Source organism: Micrasema longulum, unplaced genomic scaffold (genome assembly GCF_059751315.1).
Source record: "Micrasema longulum isolate JH-2025_06_02 unplaced genomic scaffold, ASM5975131v1 h1tg000252l, whole genome shotgun sequence".
NCBI classification, from domain to species: domain Eukaryota; kingdom Metazoa; phylum Arthropoda; class Insecta; order Trichoptera; family Brachycentridae; genus Micrasema; species Micrasema longulum.
The window spans coordinates 1-25,121 of record NW_028277457.1 but is presented as its reverse complement, the minus strand read 5'-3'; the positions used below and the strand labels follow the sequence as shown (position 1 = coordinate 25,121).

The window sequence follows — 25,121 nt, the reverse complement described above, 5'->3', positions numbered from 1 at the left end:
TATGTCTACAAACATTTTGGCAAACTAAAAATATTATAACAAAATAAATTTAATTTAAAAAATAATTCTAAAAAAAATAAGTTAAATCCTTGCTATACGAGTATAACTTTTTTTTAAATGTTAGGTGTTAAATTTTGGCATTTTGGCATTTTGGTTTAATGCATTTTTTTTATTATCTTTGTAAATTTATGGATATATATTGGATTTTAAACAATTATTTGAAGGGCAACGACTGAGTTCACTGGCTGGCCGACCCCTTCTACGACTCCGTTCTCCATCGAGAAGCTGCTGGAGGCCCAGAGAGCCGCTGCAGCTAAGAGCGCGGAAGAAGGCTCCGCCAACCCGGAGACTCCGGAGAAGACCAGCACGACTACAACCTCCACCACCCCCAGTACCACCACGACCACCGTGCAGCCTACAACTCCTGGGATCTGCAGCGGGGAGTGCGATCTGGCCGCCACTATCAAGATTGTCGGAGGTAAAACCAACCACTTTCCATCAACATCGTTGCACAAAAAGCTTTCATAAATATTATCATGAAGCCCCTGTCAGAGCGAGTTTCCTCGACAGATACAAAAAACTTAATGTTACGACTGTAAAACAAATTTATTAAAAAGTTTTACTAAGGGATAAATACAAAAAATATTAATACCTCCCACAAAAATAATATGGATAATGTATTGATTTATTTGGAGTTTATTTTGTAGAACTCTATAATTTAAAATTATTATGTAAGAAATCAAACATTGATTTGAGTCTACTGAACATTTGATTTTATTTTTACAACTCTAAAAACAAAAAATTCGTGACAATTGTTTCGCCTTGTTAGGGCATTTTCAAACGAATGTGAAGATTAGATGGATTGAATGTCTTTATATAGTTATATAATTCAAGGCACTTAAGAAAAAAAAAATAAAAGAATCTTATGAACATGTCCATTAATCATATTTGTGGGGAATTTACTAATTAGGTATTTATATTTTAATTTCGGAAAAAAAAGTTTAACAAAGTAAGTATTTATTGACACACATGTATTTATTGTAAGATAATTAATGAAGCTTTATAGTTTTATATCTTTAGATAATAGTTGTGGAAAATATATAAATAATATTAAATACTCAGAAATTAATAAAAACGTTAATTTATTTTTATACAATATTTATATTTTAATAATTTCTAAAAATATATATGCAATTGTAAAATGATTCCCCTATTAATAACGCATCACGCAAGCGTGTACCTAAATGGACATAGTGTAAAATAACAGTCTATTTAAATATGTTTAATAGTGGTCCAAATTCAAATATAAATGTCTATCTAAATTCCCCATTACCTATTCAACACTTGCCCTTAATTATTGGTTGTTCCCTTAATTATGATTAATTTACATGCTACAGTTCTAAGATTTTTTTTTCTTAAGTACCTTGAATTATGTAACTACACTAGCGGACCCGACAGACGCTGTCCTGCCCGAACGTTGGCTTGCCTGCTATTTATTATTTATTTTATTTTATTTTATTTTATTTTATTTTATTTTATTAGGGAAATCAACAGTTCTACATACATATTTTTAGTAAACAAACAGATATAGTGTATAAACTCAGAACTAATAACAGATTTCCACATAGTATACAAAGTTAGTAAAGAAAATATATATTACATATCAAATAAATACATACAATTTATACATGTAAAAATGTTATTTTCAAGTACTCAATAATCAAAGATTTTTTAAATATTAATTTTAAGAACATTAAGTTACTGTAAATTGGGCGGGATAAGGACAAAAATGCTTGAAGAGAGGATAAGGAGAGGGGGGGGGAGATGTATATATTTATTATTATAATGTCTACTAAGTTACATAATACATTTTTAGTGTAAATTTTAAATCTGACAGAGTGATGTTTGTATAATCTATATTTTTAAATTTTGTATTGTACATTGAAAAAGTCCTACGAAAAAAAGCATTTTTAACATACGATGTTTTACTTATTGGTACATGAAACAGGTGGTACCGTCTACAAATCCTGGCTGGCACATGTATTGTTATTAAACCAAGCAGCTCTGTACAGTCAATCATTCCTGTCACAATTTTGTAAAGCAGTAGTTGGTCCGCACACACTCTGCGGTATTGTAGAGAAATGATTCCATGGAAGGTGGAGGCAGTGAGAGTAGATACATAAGAAATACCGGTTTTGTATTTAAGGTACTTTATAAATTTGTTTTGAATATTTTCTATTCTACTTATATATATGGCATACTGGGGATTCCATATCTGAGAGGCGTATTCCAAATGGCTTCTGACAAATGTATAATATAATGAAATAAGGGCCTTTGAATTATCAAAGTGTTTACTCATTCGAATTATGAAACCTGACATGCTCAATGCTTTGGAGGTAATTTTATTGATATGCGATTCAAAAAGTAGTTTTGAGTCTAAAACAATCCCAAGATCTTTAATTTCGTGCTTTACCTTGGAAAAAGACAGTTCACTGATAAGTAGGTACCTGGGTACTTGTTTGTGATTAAATTCCAAAACTAAAAATTGTTCATATTCAAATAACATTGAATTTAAGTAAGTACTTGTTTATGATTGAATTCCAAAACATAAAATAAATATTTTTTTCAAATATGGCATTCTTTTTGCAAACGTCAAACTCCGGTCTTCTCTTTAACAGAGGGGTGTACTTATTTGGGAATACGATTTTTATGAATGTTTTGAATTTAATATTATTTTAGTAATACCAAAAACCCAGTAAAAAGAGATAAATGGGTAGAAATCATAAGGAATTTAAGGAAAAAATCTCATCGAGATCCACAAAAAACAAATGCTGTTATTAAACATTCAAAAACAAACTTTTTTATAAACAAAAAAACAACATATTTAATTTTTTTGTAAATGCATTCTCCTTGAATGCAACCCTGGTAGATCGATGAATAAAACATTTAGGCTTTTTACTTTTTTTTTACAAATATGTGTTGATAAGGTTGGAGGTTTTAATATCTACGAACACGCACAGCACAAAGATCTATATTTCTCTGAAAACCGCAAGTAAATCGGTTAAGCCGTTTAGGAGGAGACCAGTGACATCACACGTACAGAGGAATTATATATATAAAGATATGGGCATTCAATCCATCTAATCTTCACATAAGTTTGAAAATACCCTAACAAGGCGAAACAATTGTCACAAAATTTTTGTTTTTATATTTGTAAAAATAAAATAAAGTGTTTAGTAGACTCAAATCAGTGTTTAATTACTGATATTATAAGTTTATATGGATAATATAGGATGCGCACGGATTGATGAGTGGATCAGGCCAAATAGGTAGAAAGATGTTTTTATTTAAAGGGTTTTTATTTGTGAGTTTTATGCGTTTTTTTAATGTTTTATAAGTATTTGCGATTCTGATTTAATTGTGTTTAATTAGGCATGTTTTAAAAATAATTTAAATGTCTCTTTCGGCATAGGACATCCAAATCCAAACTTTCAAATTGCGATTTCTCAAAACGATGTTTTCTGAATTAGTGGCTTTGGCCTTAACGACGACGATATGTTTAAAAACAAAAATAATTACAAGTTAAATAATAGGGAAATATCACATGGTACGATTACCGATAAAAACATTTTAAATCGGTTTAGATTTATTAATTGTATTTTCAAAATCAATGTGGATATTAACAATATTTTGAGTTTGTCCAAATTGCCGAAGTTCAATTGATTCCATGCCAAAACGTGTTTAGGCTGATAAAAACAAAAGGAAGACAAACATCCTATTAAATAAAAAATATTTTATTATTGTACGTCACCTGTAACTCAAAATATTAATAAGAAACGTATTTAAAGATCAACAATATTTTTAGTTTGTCCAAATTTTTGTAAACAAGGACTGGATTCAACTCCCTGGGGAGCTGTTTATATTAACATATTACAACAGAGATGAAGAACATTTAAAAGATGGTAATATAGAAGTCTAGGCATCTACAGGGCTCATGACCTGTCAATGGCTGGGTTTAAGTGGACACTTTACACACTGTGTAACATTCACCATTCTGCCCATATTCGAACATCTATATTCCTTCAATTCTTTCATCTGTTGATGTTTGTGAAGTTAATAAGAAATGAAGAGAAATGTTTTCAGACATAAATGTAAAAAAGAAATTCGATAAAATATTTTAGTAGAAAAACGCGACGTGTTTGGCCTTGGTTGTTATGACGTCAAGATTCATGAAATCGTTCTACGCAAATTTCAATGGCAGGAACAAATAAACATGAATCGTGACGCATTAGGGGCGTGGCCAATGGAATGACCGTTTTTGCGGGAATTCTAAATTACATATTTAAAAGTATTTTTTTTCTAATTAGCAAAAAAATATTTGTTTACAGGACATTTTTTCATAGACTGTTATTACTTTTAAAAAGGTGATTTTTTTCCTTTTGTGCTTCTCCCACTATTTTCGTGACTTGTCACTTGAATTTGTGTTTCTTGACATTAAAATATCTACATAATTATATTGTGTTTACGATAAACTATTTTATAAAAATGTGACCTTTCTAGGTGTCAACTGGGTCCCAGAGCTTTTGGATCACAATACGAAGGAATGGCAGCTACTTGCACAAGATGTCTCCAATGAGGTAAATTAATATTTACATTTTTATAATGAAAACTTGAATAACTTCTCGTTTTTTCCTGATAGATAGTGTTAATCTTAGCATTTTTACATCGGACAATACTACAGCAAGTATATCGTGAAGCTCCACCATTAGGCTTGAACATTGATATATTAATTCATAGACATGATAGAGTAAATATTAAAAAAATAAGTGACACGGAAACGAACACATACTTACTAAGTCTTATTAGTTAGAGTGGACCGATTATGTATGAAGTTTTTTTTATTTTTTTAGACATCAAAGTGAAAGCAATCTAAAAAGTTGCATTTTGGATCACATTGAACGTAAAAATTATTTAAAAAAATATTCCATACTACTTTTGGCCTTTAACTGAGGTTTAAAGTTTATCACTGTCTGAACATTTTGTTAATTATCATATTGATTTTTAAAAAAATTGTCAGTAAAGTTATAACTTCACATTAAAAATTCGAACACGTTTAAAAACTACCGAAATGCAAAAAGTTTACACTCCGCGGAACTGATTCCGTTGAGCGCCTGGCCAATATTGATGAAAACAATGGCTCAATAAACCAATGCTACTCATTTATTACAAAACAAAGTGCAACTCACACCCTAAGATGCTTATTTAATAAGGTTTAATGCACATTATGAAATTTTGTTGGACTGATTTTCTTATTTAAATACGAAATGACAGCCGGTTTAGCGCAAAAATCGACTTTTTCGATCGAGGGCTTTGGCCCTTTCTTTGGATCTTTTGAGATCGAATATATTTTTTACATTCCGAGTAATGGTTTTTGGAAACGGCAACTTTTAAGACCCCTTTCATTTCAAAATTCGTAAAAAATTGGATCGGCCCATCTTTATGAATATGCTACCAAAAATTGGAGGATACTCATTTTTAGTACATAAAATAGTTTGTATTTTAACGTTAACAATCAACATTAGTTTTTAGTGGATCTTAATACAGATTCTTCCCATAAAATCCTTATATTTCCGACCCATTTATTTCTTTTCACTGTATTTTGGGGAACGCAAAAATAATATTGACTCACGTTCATTATATTTTAAAAACATATATCTATCAGTACACCCCTGTAACTAAGAAGAGCTTCGCAATAGGGAAATATCACAAACTACGAATACCCATAAAAATATATGAAATGGATTTAAAATAATTAATTGTATTTTCGAAATCGATATGGGTATTGTGGGGAAATGTTTTCATACACAAATTTAAAAAAGAACTTTAAAAAGTACGTCGCTAGATAAACGTGACATGTTTGGCCTTGACAGTTGTGACGTCAAGATTCGTGACAATGTTTTAAACAAATTTTTATGGTCGGAACAAATCAATATGAATCGTGACGTATTAGGGGCGTGGCCAATGGAATGACCGTTTTTGCGGGAATTCAAAATTACAAATATAAATTATTTTTTTATGCTACTAATGCTTGGCGAAATTTTTTTTTTACTGGACAGTTTTTCATGGACCTTTATCAATATTTGAATATTAACTGTTTTAAGCTTTGTTAATCAGTTATTTAAGGGTACTATTTGCAAACCCAGCAAAATCCATCTTTGTTTATTTTGAGCAAATCACAAAAAACTGATACAATACTTAACTTCAACTTTTTTTAAATTGCATTTTTTTATTATAATCAGTAAATATTTTATACGTAAGCTGTGATGACATAAGCATGATTATGTCAAGAAACAGTCGTGAAATAATAAATTTAATTTTGTACATTCCAACTTTACAATACTCAAGTAGAGGTTGCCATGTTTGCAACAAACCCGATAATTTAAAAGTCGAGTTCTTACAAATAAAGCCGTATTTTCAACTGACAATGTTATAATTATTGTAAAAATTGTATTCTGTATAAGTTTCAATTAATATCTCACATTTTTTAGATTTTGGATTTTGCCGGGTTTGCAAGTAGTACCCTCATTTAGCAATAAATGGTTACATAATTCTTTTTACAATGTTTATCCGAAATGTTTTTACCACGACACAAGCAGGCATTTAGGTTTTGGTTGTAAACATCACGCCTGGCTTGATCGAAGAACGACTACATACTAGTTAAGTGTCATTTTTGAGGGCTCAGGGCATGCGGCATGTCTATGTGTAATAATATGTTAATTGGCTTGAAACACCGAATAACACGATCTTATGTAATCTGTGACTTGAAATGACGGTTACGTTATTTCGCTGAAATGTTGATAGTATAATGACGTTGTTCCGCCGACAAACTCAAAATATTGTAATTAATTAGGACGTTTGTCATTTTACCAGCTCGAATGCTACCAAACCTCAACACCCAGGAGTATTCCACCAGTCGGTCGGCTGGTTATAAATTACATAATTTGGATGTATATAATGCCAACCTAATACTGAATACTGCATGTAGATGTAGGCACATAATATATGTACACTGTATGGTATTTGTATGGTCTTTGTATGGTCTTTATGGTATTTATTATAATGTGCAACTGTATGACCAATATTCAAAAGTAGATTTATTTTTAATAATATGTATTACATTTCCATTTACAGTAATATTGTGCGAATTAATGAAATAAAATTCCTTGTAATCTTTCATTACTAACATATTGCAACAGAGATGAAGAACATTTAAGAGAAGGTAATATAGAAGTCTAGGAATCTACAGGGCCTTTGACCTGTCAATGGCTGGCAATAGCAATAGTTATGATATGTATTAATAATAGAATTGTATATTTTTGCATGTCTTTTAGCGTTCCGATGACATGAAACAAAATAATTATTATTTAATGAAAAATTGTAATGATTTACCCAATGAACTGAAAACTATTAAAACTAATAGATAAAACACAAAATAAATTCAAAGTATTTTTTTTTTAAACCCGAGTAAGAACACTAAAACACTATTTTAATTAGTGCTACGGTATTATCATTTCCCACTTTTTTCTTTATTTCGTTTTTTTTCTCATGTGTATTCGAAATTTAATAAATTCAAATGAGGAACTTCAGCCCTACGGGAAATTAGATACAATAAATATTTTCTTGTGCGCGATAAAAATTGGAGCATTCTATTGTACGGCAAAGTTTCCTGAAAATGTATGAAAAAATAATCAAAAACATTTTGACAAAAACGAACTACTTTAAAAGACGCGTCTGGTTCATATAAATCAACCAATGATGAGAGAGTTGTAGAAATTTTTTGGTTTGAATGGACCGATGGGCAGAACTGCCCGAGAATAAGCGGAAGAGAACCTCTGACGTCACGTGACAGAGTTATTTCAGAAACACAAACCTTTAAAAAATCGTAGCGCTAATAATGCGATATTTTTTTTTTTTTACTAAGTGTTAAAAAGTTTTTGACTTAGTTTAACAAATGAAAAAAATAAAAAATACCACTGAACTTCCTCATTACTAAACAGTGTAATTCGCTTTCCAAGAACAAGAGCTGGTCTCTTTTTTGAAAAGTTAAAGTTATAACATTGACTAAATATATAAAAGTAGATACCGTTAGAAAAAAAAGTATCGTTTTATGGAACTATATTAAATTAATATAAAAAAAATCACGATTGCATAAAAACGAACGACTTCGCGGACGACAACAAAATTCTCAAAATAATTCAAACTTTACAAGACTGCTTTCTTCTTCAATCAGACATTAACTCTTTTAACCGATGGTGTAGAGTCAATAAATTAGAACTAAATATTAAATGCAAAATAATGTCATTTTATATAACAAAACAACCGATTTCCTTCGAGTAAGTACCTATTAGAAAACTCCAAAATTGATGTAGTTAAGTCCATCAGAGATTTAGGAGTTGTTTTGGACTATAAACTGACATACAACGAGCATATAGATAATACAGTAAATAAATCACTGAAATTACTTGGCTTCATTAACAGAATATCCTCTGATTTTACTCATGTCCGTACAATCAAAACTCTTTATTGCTCAACTGTTCGCCCTCTTCTAGAATATGCCTCCGTGGGCTGGTCTCCATTTCTATGTCAATCGCATAAATCACATTGAATCAGTCCAACATCGCTCGCTTCGAAAAATAGCATGGATGCTCGGACTAGAGAGAGATAATTATTCTCATGCTGAAATAGAGTCAATGTTAAATATTTTTAGTCTACAAAAACGTAGAACTAATATTGACTCCATATATATGTTCGGCATACTAAATGGTATAATCGATGTTCCATCATTACTGGGACAAGTAAAATTCAATATTCCGACTCGTTGATTGAGAATTGGGGAACAAACTATGGACTAAATTCTCCAATGACCCGCCTTTGTCGTATTGTTAACTCGAGGCAAGATCTGGACTTTTTTGGTTTAAGTTTACAACGATTCAAACGAGCACTAAATAAATAGTCCAGATCTTGTCTCGATGTCCCTTATGTTTGTCAATGCTACTTTTCTTTTTTTGAAATGTTTTAAACTATTCTTTTATTGTAATATTTAAACCTTATAAATTGTATACATGGACAATGTCCGTTAATAAATAAATAAATAAAGTAAATAAAACAGTTACGTAATGAAACATGCATGTATTGGCAAATACGCATTTCATAATTTTTTCTTATGGAAATCTTTTTTCGGGATAATATGCTCGCTTGATTATTAATTTTACTTACATTTTTCATTCTTGCTTACCGTTTACACTTAGTGTAAAAACAAAGTAAAAAAGTCTTCATAACAAAAAACTACGATGTATGCAAGAAGATTTGCTTATGAATGTTGATAAATTGAAAGTGATGAAAATATAACTAAATGTGAGATCAGTAAAAACGGAGATATTCTGAATCAGGTAGAAGAAATTGTGTGTCTGGGAAGTATTGTTACTAGAGATGGAAAGACTGAGAAAGATAATGAAAGAGGGTGAATGCCGGGAGTAGGGTGAACGGTGCACTGAAATCTACTTTGGCAAACAAATGTTTTTTTATTTATTTTTTTATTAAATTGAAAAACATATTATACATAATTTTATATAATATTCCCAATGAGTATTTTTTTTAAAACGCATTTAGGGACATGCAGATAACAATATATATTTAAAGACGTTTTTATATTTTAAACTATAACATTATTTACAAAAGCAGAATAAAAATTATGATACACTACAAATTAAAAGGGTATGAAAAAATATTTAAAAAATAACAAAATAAACATAATACTAGGTATGGAAATAAATTCAAAATGATATATACATTATACAATCTGGGAAAGAAAAATTAAAAAATATAAAAAGTTAAAAAAATTACATGTATGTATATATACAAACTGAACTAGTACGAGAGTGCAAATGTTAAAAATTACAAGAATAAAAAAGTGTTTTTAAATTAACAAAATATGCGCACCCAATACAGGTTAAAAAAATATCAAAAACGTATTAAAATTACGTATACATAATACAAGCTAAAAAAGTATAAAAAAAACACAAATCACATTTTAATATTATACTATTTTAATAACATTATATAGTTTATCGCAGGAGGCAAAATAAGCATTCAAATTAGGCAAAGTTAATTAATTCAATTACTCTTATTAAATGACCCAATACTTATCTGTCGATAAATATTTCCACGTGCACAATAGAATTTTAGAGAAATTCAACATCCCATAGATTTTAAATGCGTTAGTGTGAGTTTTCTGAACGCGCCAGCTTAAGTTAAACCACCAGTAAGAAAAGTGGAAGAAACAGTTACCCCTACGTGAAACATCATACGGTTATGGGGTACATTCACGCCTCGAGTAGCATGTCTTACACGATATTATGTTTCGAGTTTCAAGTTTCTGATAACTTTCAGAACTTTCGCGTCTTTTTCAGCCTGAGACGAGCATAGAACATTCTGGAACACGGAACCTACTGTAAATACGGAGCATTGCAAGAGCTTTGTTATTTTGTGCCAGATGAGCTTCTGTGCCACAGGGTAACTTTTGCAGAGTGTAAATTAAACCCCCTCACATAGAATTAAGAATAGTCCAGAAACCGCATAAGACCTTAAAACAGAAGGCGACTAAACTACTCGTAAATGAGTAAGTTTACGTTTTGACCCATTAGTTTCTTTGTAGACGTCGCTCAGTACGCAACTCCTGATTTGAATTCAACTATACCATGTTGTGTCCTTTTAAAGTGTAGAAATACTACTAGGATCTTAAAGAAACAGGATGGGATCACAGTTCATGTGTAATTATCAAATGAATGTGTAAGAAGCAAATGCATTATTAAAAAATTTAATTATTTTTTGATCTGTCAGATTGTCGAAGAAACAATATAGATATTTCGTTAGTGTTGCTAGGGTAGTAAATTTTTTTACCCTACTTTGCTCTAATGAGAGAACTAATGAAAATTGGACTTCGGATTAAACAACTCTGTGGTAGACATTTGACCCTTAACTTATCTACTTTGTTGTGTCAATCAATGTTTCCGCGTATTCAATAAAATTTTAAAGAAATTAACAGATTGCTTTTTTTTTAACCTTACATTTGTGTTATGATTATATTTTTTCCCAACTGGCAATATTACGCGGCGACTTCACGAATGCGCGCGGTGAAAGTGGGGCATAGTGGGGGATGATTAGACACAGTCCAATGTATTCAAATATGATTCCACGCTCCTTCTAGACTATTCTTAATTCTATGACCGCGAAGTTTCTTAAAAATGTGTGAAAAAAAAACTGATTTTAATCAAACTACTTTGAACAGCGTTACTAGTTATATTAATGTTTTTTTGTAGATATTTCATGATTAAACTCTATAGTTAATGATTCAGATACAATTATGAGTAAAATTATCAATAAAACTTCTCGGTTTACTTTCACTTTTATTTCATTTTGACCAACGAGCGCTTTCGCCTAAGAAGGTATCTTTAGGACTGTTAAATTGTTTACAACATTTAGATCTTTTATAATATTTCTTTAAAAAACTGGGTATAAAAAAATCACATAAGTATTTTTAAGGGACAGACAACATAAATATTATTAAAACTTGTTTGCCGGTAGATAATGTTTTTATCTTAATCAATACTTGTTTCAAATAGATATTTGAATGTTTAAAAACGTTTTATTTATTTGTCACCAGTACTTATTAGTCGTGAGCTATCTCTTATCTTTGTCCTTCTCAGCTAGCTCGGGCGTGAATGAGAGATTCAAGAAAAGGAGTGACATACTGAATAGAAAAAAATAGATTAAAAGTGTATTCTACGGGCGCGAGAGCGGTTTAGAATAGCACCGCTGGGGTGCAATTATGAATCTTATCTGTCCCCTAGAGAGTGGATAATGTTTGCTTCATATATGGCCACACTGATGACTAAACGTCAAAAAATATGAACACGTGAAATCAAACATGATGATTTTCATTTAGAACATTATTGCGACCATTACTTAAAACACTCGATTAGGTTTAATTGATCAAACTGTATTAGTTTTATTGCCGTTTTTGAAGCAGTTTTATACACCATTTGACGTTTAATCAGTGTGGCCATTATATGAAGCAAAGTTTCGTCACATTAAAAAAAAAATCTTCAAATTAATCTCTGTAGGGGGTAAAGACGATCCAGAATACCACCACTGGTATTGTCTAATACGTGTCACCGTAGTGGGAAATACCATGGCCTTCAATGATAAGAATAACAATTAATTTATTTTTTACAATTTACATATGAGATAAAACTGAGTATTCAAAAAATAAAGCATGTTTACATAGCAATGAAATACATATTAATAGTAAAAATTCCAAACAAAAAAATCCCACAAAGGCATGGCCTGTTCGTGGGTACACAAGAAAATGTTAATTAAATTTTGCTCTTATAATAAATAATGGACAGTTATAATATTTTTGTGTAACATAAGAAAGAGAAAATAAAATATTCTGTTAAAGATTATATGATATTGTATTGTAATATTATGTACTGTATTTCTTTAATGTGTTTGTATTTTTTTTTAATACTTTTAATATCAAGCTTCTATAGCTTCTTTTTTATTAAAAAAAAACGAATATACTTCTAAACACTGTTCTATATTGTTTTTTTTTACGTTTATGTTGTTTATTTTTATACCAACCATACTTCTAAACAATGTTCCTATATTTTATGTCTTTATTTATTTATTTACATACATAAGTTTATTGTACATTATTTGAGACAATAAGTCCCAACTCCATGGGACTAAAAGTCCTGTGTTGATATGGGACGAGCAATTATATGACACAGACAGAGTATATCACCACAAATATAGGATTAGAAACATAAAAATAATTATAAAAAATATTTTTGTGGCACACCAATATGGTAAACAGTAAACTCAAGCATTTAGAAAATCATCAAGGAGAATCATCATTTATACTGTAATTGAAAAATCATAATTTATATTGTATTTTTTTTAATTTATGCTGTTTATATACTCATCAATTTTTTATACCAACTTTACGTCTAAACACTTTTCTATCTTTTATTGCTTTATATTGTATTTTTTAAATTTTATTTTATACTCATGTTTTATATAACTTCCATGTAGGTATGTAAAAGCCTTATGGGCGTGAAAAAATAAAAAAAAATAAAAAAAAAAATTTTGTACCACTTTTTGTGTACACCTTGTACATTTATGTACACCTTGTACATTTATGTACTTTTAATAAGTTTTAGCTTTCTACTTATCTCTCGTAGTTTGTGTGTGATTATCATATGCTGAAAGCTGCTGTAGAATTGCTCAAGTTTCCACTCTCAAACTCTTCACAACAACTTATTTATGTTCTCAAGTTTAAAGTTCCAAGGTTTGTTCTATTAGGCTCTCCTTATTATTGAGAAGACAATGCTAACTTTTTACGTTTTGTTGCTGAAAATCAATATGAACCTACGATAAAATATAATATATCAATACAACGACATTGGCGCGCCACCGTAAACATTTTTGAGTGGATTGGTTTTTATTGTTTTCAAAAAACATTTAATGAATGGATTGGCTCAGATTATGCCAAAAAGATTCTCGTATCCTAGTGAATGGAGAATACAGTTCTGTTTGTGAAAATTGACCAAAACCCTTGGCCCCGTTTACAATTATTATATTCAATATCTATAAAGTAATATTGATTTTTTGTACGAAAATGTGTAACTGTGTCTGTAGTCTTATAAAAAGGTGTGATTTAGCCATTTTTAAACGCCATTTTTTTTCAAAATCACGTTATTCAAAAAATTATGTAAACATGCATTAGATAAAAACACCAAATTTGAAGGTATTTCTGTTTAAAAAATACATTTAAAAGTTTTATAAACCAACGAAGGCTTTTTTGTTTTTGAAAAGAAATACAATCATTTTAAATTACATTGTCGGCCTCGTGGTATAGTGGTCAGCGCATTTACCTACCATGGTAGACTTACATGTAAGACCGATCATTTTACCTCAAGAAGAAAATGATTAAGATACGCTGCGATTTGTATACCAATGCAGTGCCCTATGCACCATTAGGTGCGGAAATGGAATGATGATAATGATGAATTACATCAATTTTATGGTATTCTACGTGAAATTATGTCTTCAATTATCGTTTTAAAAAAATTAAACAACCTTTTTTATGGGGTAACGTATTTTTTTTTTTCAAAGAAGAATGTGGAATGTAATTGTTTTTCTTTTTCGTTCTAGGAAAACGCAGTTTCTGTTTTTTTATATTTTTATATTCAGTTGTAATTCCAACAAAGTTCGTGACCTTGCACCAGTAGTTACTGAATCTATGCCTTTGATTGAAGAATATTAATGCTTACATAATTACTTTCCAAAAATGCTTAAGCTTTACAATAAAGTAGGTACCTACCTAAAGATAGCCCGGTTGATGTATTCTCACAGCAAAGACAGTTATACAAAAAATAAATAATTAGATCACTTTTCGATAGGTGAAACTTACCGACAAGCGTTGACATATTAATACGTCAATGCCGACACGGCAATATCTTGTCTCTCTGGGAAAATGATGATTTATTTTTGTGTCTTTTTGTTGTTTATGGTTCGATGTTCTTTTAAACATATTTTGTAAATCTCATCAATTGATTATGATAAGAGTTTATTTATTTACGAACTTATTAAGTCCATTTAACAACGGCTAATACATTTTTTTATAATAAATGAGGGTATTAGAAGCAACCTAAGAAATCTCGGCCAAAAACGGAAAATTAGTTAATGATGCCAAAATAAACTATCCATAAAAACTTCCCCATCTAAATAATAGCGTAATTCAAAACCGTCTCTAAATCTTGCAGAAACAGATTCCAATTATACTACTTTACACGGCAAACTAAGCATTCTCCATTGAGTTAGTGAAGCATAATTTATTAGAAATTGCCCCAATGTCCAGAATGTGTAGATTAGTCAATTCATTACATAACTTGAAATTCTTTAAGATAGATCTTCCGGCTTTTCGTAGATCTCTTTGCCACTAAAACTGTGGAATGAAGATGGATTGGCGTGGTTTGGCTAGAAGTCTTATATATTTATCGTGTTTATGAATATATATTGTATACCATTATTATATTGCCCTTGTTTGTCTTTGCTACATAGTTTTATGTTCTTTTTGTTCAGTTTCTTGTATATATATTTCGTCATGTAACAGTTGTAAACGGCTTAGGCCGTATGTATAATAAATCAATTTCTCCATAAGTTAATTTAATAAATTAAACTAATTTAACAAATTATTAAGTTAATTTAGTACACCTGTCGATCGGTTTAAGATAAATAAATAATATGTTGTCTTTCGTTTCCAGCTAAACTCGGTGTATTCAAGCTCTGCCGCCTTGAAGAAATGGTATAAAGGAATCAGGATTGACGGATTCAGCAAGGGGTCAGTTCTGGTGGACTTCTTCGTGGAACTGAATGATGTCGGGGAGAAGGTAGACACGATGGAACTTAAGAAACTCTTCCACAAGTAAGACAACTATTACAATAAACTTTGTCTACCACATTCCAGTTTAAATGAAAAAGAAATAAAACATGTTTTAGTGGAACAATGAATACTTTGAATCAACCGGTTACTGCATGGATTAGAGAAAAAATCATCGTAATTCACCATCTGCGCCTAGTAGTACCTTCATAGCAGGGGCGAATCGTCTAAGTAAGCGATTATACACCATTATATTCGACTTTCGGTAATAATGTTTTATAGTTACCATATTTATGAGAAAATAAATTAAAATAAGTTTTCTTTATTTAAAATCACCACCACCGTTTATATTTCACTACTAAAAAATATCTATAAAGTGGTGATTTGGTGATTTGCTTGTTTAATTGTTGATCGCGCCACTTGCCCGTTAGCAGATGCACGCTCGAAGTTGCTGGTTCGCGGAATGTATTATCCTTTATTTACTTTGCCACTGAACCCTAAATACAATTAATGCAATTCCTAGCTTGCACTGGAGTTCTGGTACCTTATTATTTGTTACTTGTCTCGCGGCAGTCAGGATCAGATCAGATCGTGAGGTCATGAAGGAGGGGCACTTGAGGTGGTTTCTTTATTATAATTATTTCACAGCACAGTGGATAAAGTAAAGCTAGGGTTTCCTAGGACAGCGGTGCCCGTATTTTAACGGCCGTAGTGAACAGTGGTGCGGTGGATAACCGTCGTAACGGTGACTAGAGTGTGGTTTCCTAGGAAAACGGTGTTATCAACACCATTTAACACCGTTTCCCTAGGAATCCACTCTCTAGTCGACGTTACGACGGCTGTCTACCGCATCACCGTTCACTCCGGCCGTTGAAATACGGGCACCGCTGTCCTAGGAAACCCTAGCTTAACTGGTTCACGATCGCAGTGAGAAGAGAAAAAAAATATCTTAGCACATAAATCCTGACAGTTTGATTATATTAACAATTGTTATTTTGTTAAATGCATTTGTGTAATTTTGAATTTGAATTTGAAGACGTTGGGCCGGAGACAAAAATGTGGTACCTATCCACAGTAAGAAACGCAACATTTTAATCAGGGCCCAGTATGCAGCAAATAAATCCAATAAAGTAAATGAGGCGTAACCAATTTATTAAGTTTAAAAACTTATTATAAACTAAAAAAAATGTACTACTTTTGTAAGTAAATATTAGTAACTTTGTATTTAAATATTGTATTATAACATGGATACTTTATGGGTTAATATTCATATTAACTCGCAGCACAGCACAAACTATGTCACGATTTCATCATATTGTAAACTCGAGAGAAGATCTGAACTTTTTCGATATAAGCCTTTTTAGATTTAAACAGTCACTAAAATAGACCGAATCTTGTCTCGAGGCCGTTATTTTCGTATTTTCGTATTTTGTACGTATTTTTTTAATCATGCGTTTTATTGTTATTAAATAATTCTACAACAATTATATAAATTTTGTTAATATTTCGAATGTGATGTTTATAAACCTAATAAAATAATTGATTTAATTTTTCTAGGTCTCTTACTGATGCTCGTCCAGGCAGTGTTGTGGAAGAGATTCCTATCGAGCTGGAGAGCCAACCGGACCGCCTTACAGGGAGGAAGATCGACGCCTTCGACCCGGACATGATGGTCGGAGATCAGCCTCCCGAAGAACGCAACGACTCGTTCAAGAAAGTGGACAAGTCCAAGGGGAAACTCGAGATTGGGAAGTTCATTGTGGATCCCATATTTACTGAATTCATAGGTAATTAATTTAATACATTTTTTTTTTTTTGTAAAAGATAATTTAGAGTCAATCAAAACTCCTAGATATTTTATGCTTTCAACATTGTCAAGAACCTTACTAATTCAACGCTGTATGAACCTCAGAGTAGCAATTCTCGAGAAGCTTTTAAGCTCTATTACATAGAACAAAAGCGTTCCAAATGGTTTAAGTTTGGTTTTTAGTTTAACAACAAGCGTGTAATAATTGGTTTTTAAACCCATGCATGCAAATGACATGGTATAATAAATATGTTATTTTTCTAATGCCAACTACGGTTGTAGACTCTATTTTATAGGCTAGTTGCGCCATAAAAAACTTTTTTTTATTTTTTTAAAAGAGTAATCATTGTTACCTTTCGAAAAACAATGACGAAAGTAAGCTGAATGCTGACAAAATGCGATCTCTCAGGCGTGTGGTAAAATGATGTATGGTAATTACGCAAATGTTGAGATCCACACATTAATATAAGGCTGAGATTACCATTATCAACTCAAGAAAGGAGTTGCGTTAGTTTGTTGGTTTGGGTACAAATTATTAAATTTCTTCGTAGATTTTTCATAGTACAATGTGTATTTTCTAGTTTTTATATCATTGCACTTTCATATTTTCACGGTTTATTTTCATTTACAGTATTACCAAAGAGGCTGGACCCAACGGTTGGATTTGCCGAAGACAACATGCTTCTTCCTCAATGGGGAATCGCTGTGATTGTCATCGCTCTTGCTTCGCTGCTCTTCGTAGTCATATTTGGAGTGACTGTGGTAAGAGTGCACTTTCGAATCTAGATATTATATGTAATTAATGGCATCAATGGAGTCACTTGATTTTTTACATGAGGCGGTAGCTCATTTTAGAGTCTGATCTTGGTTATTATTATTCAGAATCATTACTTAAACTCTACTGACGTCCTTTATAACAGCAAAAAAAATATTATCACGGTTATTTATTTATTAACGCCCAAAGGCCTTTTACATATTAGAGGTTATAAACAATTTACAAGGATAAAAATTCATTTAAAAATAAAGAAAACAAACAAAAATACTCGGTACCTTAAATTATTGTTTTAAAAAATTTGGTTTTTAAAATTTGTCAAAGTTGCAAAGTTGCAATGTTATTCCTTTGGTCATCTGTGTGTTTGAACCCAAGAGTGTAAATTACCAGGAACAGAGAATTAATGTGCGAATTTGACTTAGAAATACTAATATATCTAAAATAGAATCTACGATGTGAATCTAAATATTTGAGTTGTTCCTTTCTCCTTCTTCTTTCCTTTCCCATCTCCTCTCCTCTCTTCATCTTTCTTGCGGTGCCGTATCAGGTCCCCCCGACGTTGGTGATCACTACAGTGAAATCATCGTCCTGCGCTTCTCCGCAGCCAAGACAACTGCTTAATGGATATACTCGCTATAGTGATTCCTGGGAAAAGACGACCAGAGTGGTTTCCCGTTGCCTTCTCTGGGGGATTTTTTTGTCGGGGTTACCTTCCCTTAGCTGGTTGATCAGAACCAGAGGTTTGGAGGCGCCAGAAAATCAAAAAAAAAACAGTTTTTTAGATTATATTTTTTAGATTATTAATTTCAGAAATACAAAACTTTAAAAAAATCTTAGCGCTGATAATACGATATTTAAAAAAAAAAATTTTACTTGGTTTAATAGTCTATAAGAAAAAAGTTATGATGGGTCCATATGAGTGGATTCTATAAAAAAGAAGTGTCCGCGAACTCCTTAAAGCTCTGCTTGGTTTAATGTTCTTACATCTCGTGTGTTTCAGCTGGTCAACCGCCAGAAGAACTCCAAGGTTAAGCAGCCGATCCCGCTGAGTGAAGATATGCTGAGAGAGCTGGACAAGTCCCACATGGGAGGAGACTTGTACCTTCAGGAGCATGAGCCCCCGTATCACAAGGTTCGCAGTAATAAGGTACGTAGTCACTAAGGAAGTATTCGTTAGTTTTAACTCTTACCCTGTTAACCAAACATGTCAAAATATTCCATCATTCGAAAAGTCATCTGTAGCGGGTATGATGAAACATTCCATTGAGATCTTAAACAAATTACCCTCTCATGGGTGTGACAAGCTATGGCGTATTTTTTTCCGTATCATACATGCGATTATTACACATAATGTTACATTAATTACGCATAATATGATACATGATGCGATTATTACACTACTTTACACGCCTATAGAAATAATTACTCGCTGTACCTACATCCACACTCTTTATACAAAATTCCTCAGTTTAAAACACTGCTAAAAATGATCTCTCGAGACGATGCTGTAACATAGTGTTATGTTAAGCTAAAGCCATGTTTTTAAATAGAGGTATTTAAAAACAAAAATTTAATACATACGCTTTACTGTTTAATAATCTATTTTCCATAATTTATAAAAATAAACAATCATATCATTCAGAACTGTTGTAAAATATGACTTACTGGAACTACAGTAAAACCTGTTTTTTTACGAAAATGTTTTACTGTTATTATTATAGGAACTAAGAGCCGTACTTTTAAATTATTGCTATTTTTAATCTGAAAAATGATAGTTTTTCTAAATACTCCAGCGGTATTTTTCGTTGATATAAATCAACATATGTTAATATTGACAGAATGGTTTTTATGTTCCCCTGCCAAAAACATACATTGATAGATACACAGTATTGCACTATCACAGATGATATATATTATCAAGTTTTGAATACACAGAATACCATGTACACTCATTTGATACTTTTGTATTTTTAGCATTTTTTTGCCGGGAATCGAACCCGGAACCTTCAGAGCACGAGTCAAGTATCTTTGTATCTTAGCCATCACTCCACTAAAGTCATGATAAAAAATTAAAATAATTGTTTCCAATAATAATTCAATTTCGTTTAAAACAATATTATTTGTTTTAAATTAAATTTGTTGCCTTTTTAAAAAATAGCAAATGAGATTATTTGATTTACAGAATTCGTATTAAAAATGTCAAATGGTTGGTCATATTAATTACCATACCTTTACCTGATTAGAATTTACAGTAACATTGATTGTCGATTGTTTTCAGCGCAATTCGGCCGCCATGTTGGATCCCCTGGCGTATCCCGGCAACCCGGGAGACTCGTGGCGCTCCGAATGGGGTCCTTACTACAGCCAGTACAGCACGTCCATGCAGCAGCAGCAGCACTATGCCCCCGACTCCGGGCGAGGCTCTGCCAACGGGAACGGGTAATTCATAATTAATATTACTGAATAATTTATAGAGCAGGCTAAGGGTCAAGACAAAATATGATTTTTCGTTACTTAATATTCCTGACCTAGTACCTACATTTTATTCATTTCCTTTTTGATCCATCACAAAGTTTTATGGATAATTATTTATTTAATCGTTCCGTGTCTAGGCAAATGAAGATTACAATTATTGGATGAGTGGTTTTGACTCAATGGCTACTCTCAGATAAAAATCCTGAAAACATCAATGGAGTGGAAAAAAATTTGCCTTGTGATAACTTACCTTTTCATTGTCAGAAGAGACCAAATTAAATGTTTGTCGAGTAGGTGGTTTTACACTAAATGTTTCACTGATGTGTAAAACTGGTCACTTTATTCCTATTCTTTGAAGTGGAAGTCAGTGCTATATATAAGCTTCCGATGTCACTGAAGATCCATTGCGACTGGTTCCTGTAAATAAGTTCTTGCCTTCCAAACCCAGGTCTTTAAAGAACCTGGCCACTATGTGGAAAGCGAGATTTGCTAAAACTCCCCCTCCAAGCCCAGATCTGTAAAGAATCGTGCTATTAAGTAAAGGGAAAGCTCTTCAACATTCTCAGGTTGTCAAAACAGGTGATCCCCGAGGATGCGGCTTCTTTTATGGTATAAAACCTTACTTTTATGACTGATGATCAAGATATGCCGCTTTTGGTGTTATGGTGCAGTGATTTTACAGTTCAAAGTTGACAGCATACAAACATAATAAAACTCTACGGCGAAATACTAAGATCGGAACCAATTGAATCATTGTGGATTTTTTTATCAGTACAGTATTTTCTGAAGGTTAATCTTTATTTTCAGTTACGGTTCCCAAATATATGGCTACGGAGGTGGGGGCTCCCAGAACTACGGCTACACGGGGGAAGGAGTCCGAACTTTGTACCCCAGAAGAAGATCTGACTTTGACAGCACCTTCTAAACACCCGAGTCAACATAATCTACTTTAAGTTTACATCCCATGTTAAATAAAGTGTATCGTATTTATTTATATCTCTGATCAATACGACTTTCCAAGACTTGACATTTCAAACATGCAATAAAAAATCAATAGTTGCAGTCAGTTAAAATCTGCATGAAATATGCTGAATTATAGAAATAAAGGCATATCAAAATTCCTCATCCTGGTTGCCTACAAGCAGCCTCTAGACCTTTGTATCGACTGCCAGATTTGTGTCCCATAGTTCTGACATGAACTGTCGTCGAGCAGTCAGCCAGTTTACATCCAGGATGCTGGGAACCTGATGACTTGTAAAGTACGGTTAAGACTCTCAAAAGGCATCCAAAGTACATGGCTCAGCCAGCTGCATTGCCTCCGTTTGATAACGGTTGTCACTAGAAGCTGCTGTGTCTTTTCTATTTTTTTCTTCATTCCTCACAAAGCAAAACCACAGCACATCCAAAACTCTTCTTAGACAAAGTTGTTTTAATTTATTCAATTCCTCTGTGTCCAGGCGGATAAAGAAACAATTCTGTTGATCCTGGGCGGGCGTTCTTGAGTCGATGGCTGCTCTCAGAACATCGAGTGGAGATAAGTCCGCCTTGTTCTTGAATATTTGGGTTCGATTCCTGGCTTTAGAGGTATTTTGAACTACAATATTTCATTGTTCCCTGGACTGGCACCTGAAACGTAAGACTGATCACCTTACTTCAAGTAACAGACGATCAAACTACACTGCATTTAATTTACGAGTCCAGTGCCCTTTGTACTACTTTGGTGCGGAAAGGGGTATGGTAATTTATTAGATAAATACTGAGTTACCTTGAATTAGCCATTTTAATATTTTGTTGGAATCAATCTTTTCAGTGATAAAAGTGACAATTGCAATGTGTTTTCTTACATACAATCAGAAGTAAAACTTCTCTCTGTATGGTATTAACTACCGCATTTGATAAGGCAAATTACCTATTCTTTGGGTTTGTAAAGTTGACATGAAACTAACAATTTGTTTAAAATGTTGACACCTACACGTACAGCTGACTAGTTAGGGTCGCGGTGAAAGGGTTGAGCATCCAAAGATTATTACGTATAGCTTTCATTTGAGAGTTAATAATTTCAAATTCATCTACCGAAAAGTCACATTTTCAGAAAGCGTCTTTTGTGCAGCTGTTTGTCAGAATACCAATTAAGTTTAGAGGATTGTGGATTTTAAATATCTCGAGTTTCAAATGTTAAATCTTGAATATTATCAGAGAAATCAAATAAATATGATTTAGGTGTTAATGTTATACATATACATTCAGTGTTAACCATAGTAATAAGGTGTTTCCTATATCCCCTGTAAGTACAGATCCTATGCATTGAAATATTTCAAATACTTAATTTAATTTTTAAAATATCTTACAAATAGTATTTTAATTGCAGCTAGACTAGAGATAGAACATTAAATTAAATGTGTTCAGATCTGAACTGCTTGAATATATCAATTATTATTCAGTATGAAAATAAATTAATTATAAAAAATCCGATAATTGACAAATCTCAATTACAAAATATGCATATTTGTAAACCGAATTTCACTTCATTTTAAATTTTCAATCGGATATTATTTTTTTCGCTTGATTAAGGTATAAATATTTTTAATTCATGGGATCTGGAATTCTGTGGTAGTACAGTCATTTCTACAAAGTGTTTTATAATATTAATTCATTTTACAGTTTAAACTAACCTAACCAAGTTCTGGAATATTTTTTTCTTGCGGTAAAAAAAATCATAAAGATTTGTCTGAATATCAAAAAAAGTTATTTTCTGTTAAAAACATTAAATAATTCATAAAAATTCATAATTTTATTTTGAATTGATTTTTGAAATTATTATATTAATTAGCAGCCATAATCAGGAATGCCAGTTTTTTTTAAATAATTTGTTATACCCACTATTTTGATACAACATAACAGTTTGACTAAATTTTATTTATTTATGATTACTATCATTTATGTATATATTATACATCAGTTCAGCTCTCAAATATATTTTGATTGCATTGAAAATTGATGTAATGGTCCAATCAGACTAAATACTACTTTTAAATAATAGGCCCTATGTAATATGGCATGGACTTCAAAAATTTTCCACTCTATATTATTTTCTTTACACAATCTCTTCAATAAGAACTGCATACACAATTGATTTAGTATTATTTCACTGTAAAGGGGGCTATGGAAGAATGAGCACTTTGTAAATCGACTGTTCAACCACCAACTTGTGTATCCTGCCATTGATATTAACTAAAGTAATTTCGCCCATAAAATGGGTAATTAATATAGGTGTATTTTTGTAACATAATATTATTCAATACTCATCACCGTGAGATTTCTTTATTTATAAAACTTTAGTTGTGTAATATTTTTATGTTTTTATTTTTTACCTAAATTTTCAGCATGTCGCTTAATTTCTATCGCCAACTCAGAAGGTATTTTGAGATATTTTCAAGGGGATAGTAAATATATTCAATTGATTCATTTATGTTTATTTGACAGAAGAAAAGACATTCACTTAACTTCACAAAGATTTATTTATCTAATGAATCTCTAATATGTATAAAAACCATGAAATCTACTGAAATGTTTTTTTTATAAGTTTATACACAGTTTAAAATTAATTTGATTGTGGAGGTATATTTTTAAACTTTAAAACAAGATTTTTTTAAACTTTATCCGACCTGTGGACAATCAACATTGTTACATTACATGACATGTGCAACTTGAGATTAAATGTACCTCTAAATGCTTGCTACCCGTGAAAAACTTGGCAAGAGTCCGCAAGTCAGCAACCACACACTACTTGTGAATGTGTCAATTAATGCGTTCATTGGTTCAAGCCCACATTTAATCTATGACGAATCAAAGGTGATTTTTGCACAAAATACCGACACTGTCTTGGGACTTGACGCAGTTTAGACTGCATCAAGCTATCGCAAGCGTCAGCGAGGCAAGCCAAAAGTCCAATCCACACGCTTGCGCTTGTCAATACTCGGCAAGCACATGGAGCCAGAGCTGGACCTACCATAGGTTGGCACAAAAACCAGACACTCGCTTGAAAAGGGAAAAAGAATAATATGCTAGTATTAATTTACAAACAAGTAAATTCTGGAACAGAACCAGAATAACGGATATCATGGATCGCGTAGCAAGACTGAAGTGGCAATGGGCAGGACATGTTGCGGTACAAGACCCACAAGATGGACCCCTAGAATTTTAAGATGGAGACCTTGGGAATTCTCCTATTGAAGAGAGGCGTCGGAAGACCTCAAAAAATATGGTCCGACGACCCATGTCTATTGCCTAGCGGCTATCCGCTGTGGGGGTAAAAATTGGCTGCAAGCAGCAACCGGTCAAAAGAAATAGAAGAGGCAATCCAGCAGCAGAACAGAAGGCTGAAGAAGAAGAAGATATTCTGATTCCTTTTCAGTAAGTGACTGAGCGCCAGCGCCCTTTAGATCGAGCGTTGTGCGGAGCCACCTTTAAATTTGGGCAAGAGTATAGAGAAAGAGTTAGCATACTTTACGTGAAGCTCCCCGAGTGATTTATATACTTTTTTATACCTATTTAGCCAAGGA

The 25,121-nt window shown here is 32.1% G+C and overlaps 1 protein-coding gene across 2 annotated transcripts in view; it reads left to right on the top strand.

The window, feature by feature from the left end:
- The window catches only part of LOC148283212 (uncharacterized), a 429,005-nt gene extending 404,099 nt beyond the window's left edge, over positions 1–24,906 (top strand). For both annotated transcript variants that reach the window (XM_088223836.1, XM_088223837.1), the window contains 8 exons: positions 225–478; positions 4,561–4,637; positions 15,390–15,550; positions 17,063–17,292; positions 17,944–18,074; positions 19,085–19,231; positions 20,363–20,523; positions 21,367–24,906. In XM_088223836.1, coding sequence (XP_088079962.1) covers positions 225–478; positions 4,561–4,637; positions 15,390–15,550; positions 17,063–17,292; positions 17,944–18,074; positions 19,085–19,231; positions 20,363–20,523; positions 21,367–21,484 — 1,279 coding nt within the window. In that variant the 3' untranslated portion in view covers positions 21,485–24,906. The remainder of the gene's footprint in view (positions 1–224; positions 479–4,560; positions 4,638–15,389; positions 15,551–17,062; positions 17,293–17,943; positions 18,075–19,084; positions 19,232–20,362; positions 20,524–21,366) is intronic.
- The last annotated feature ends 215 nt before the right edge of the window (positions 24,907–25,121 follow it).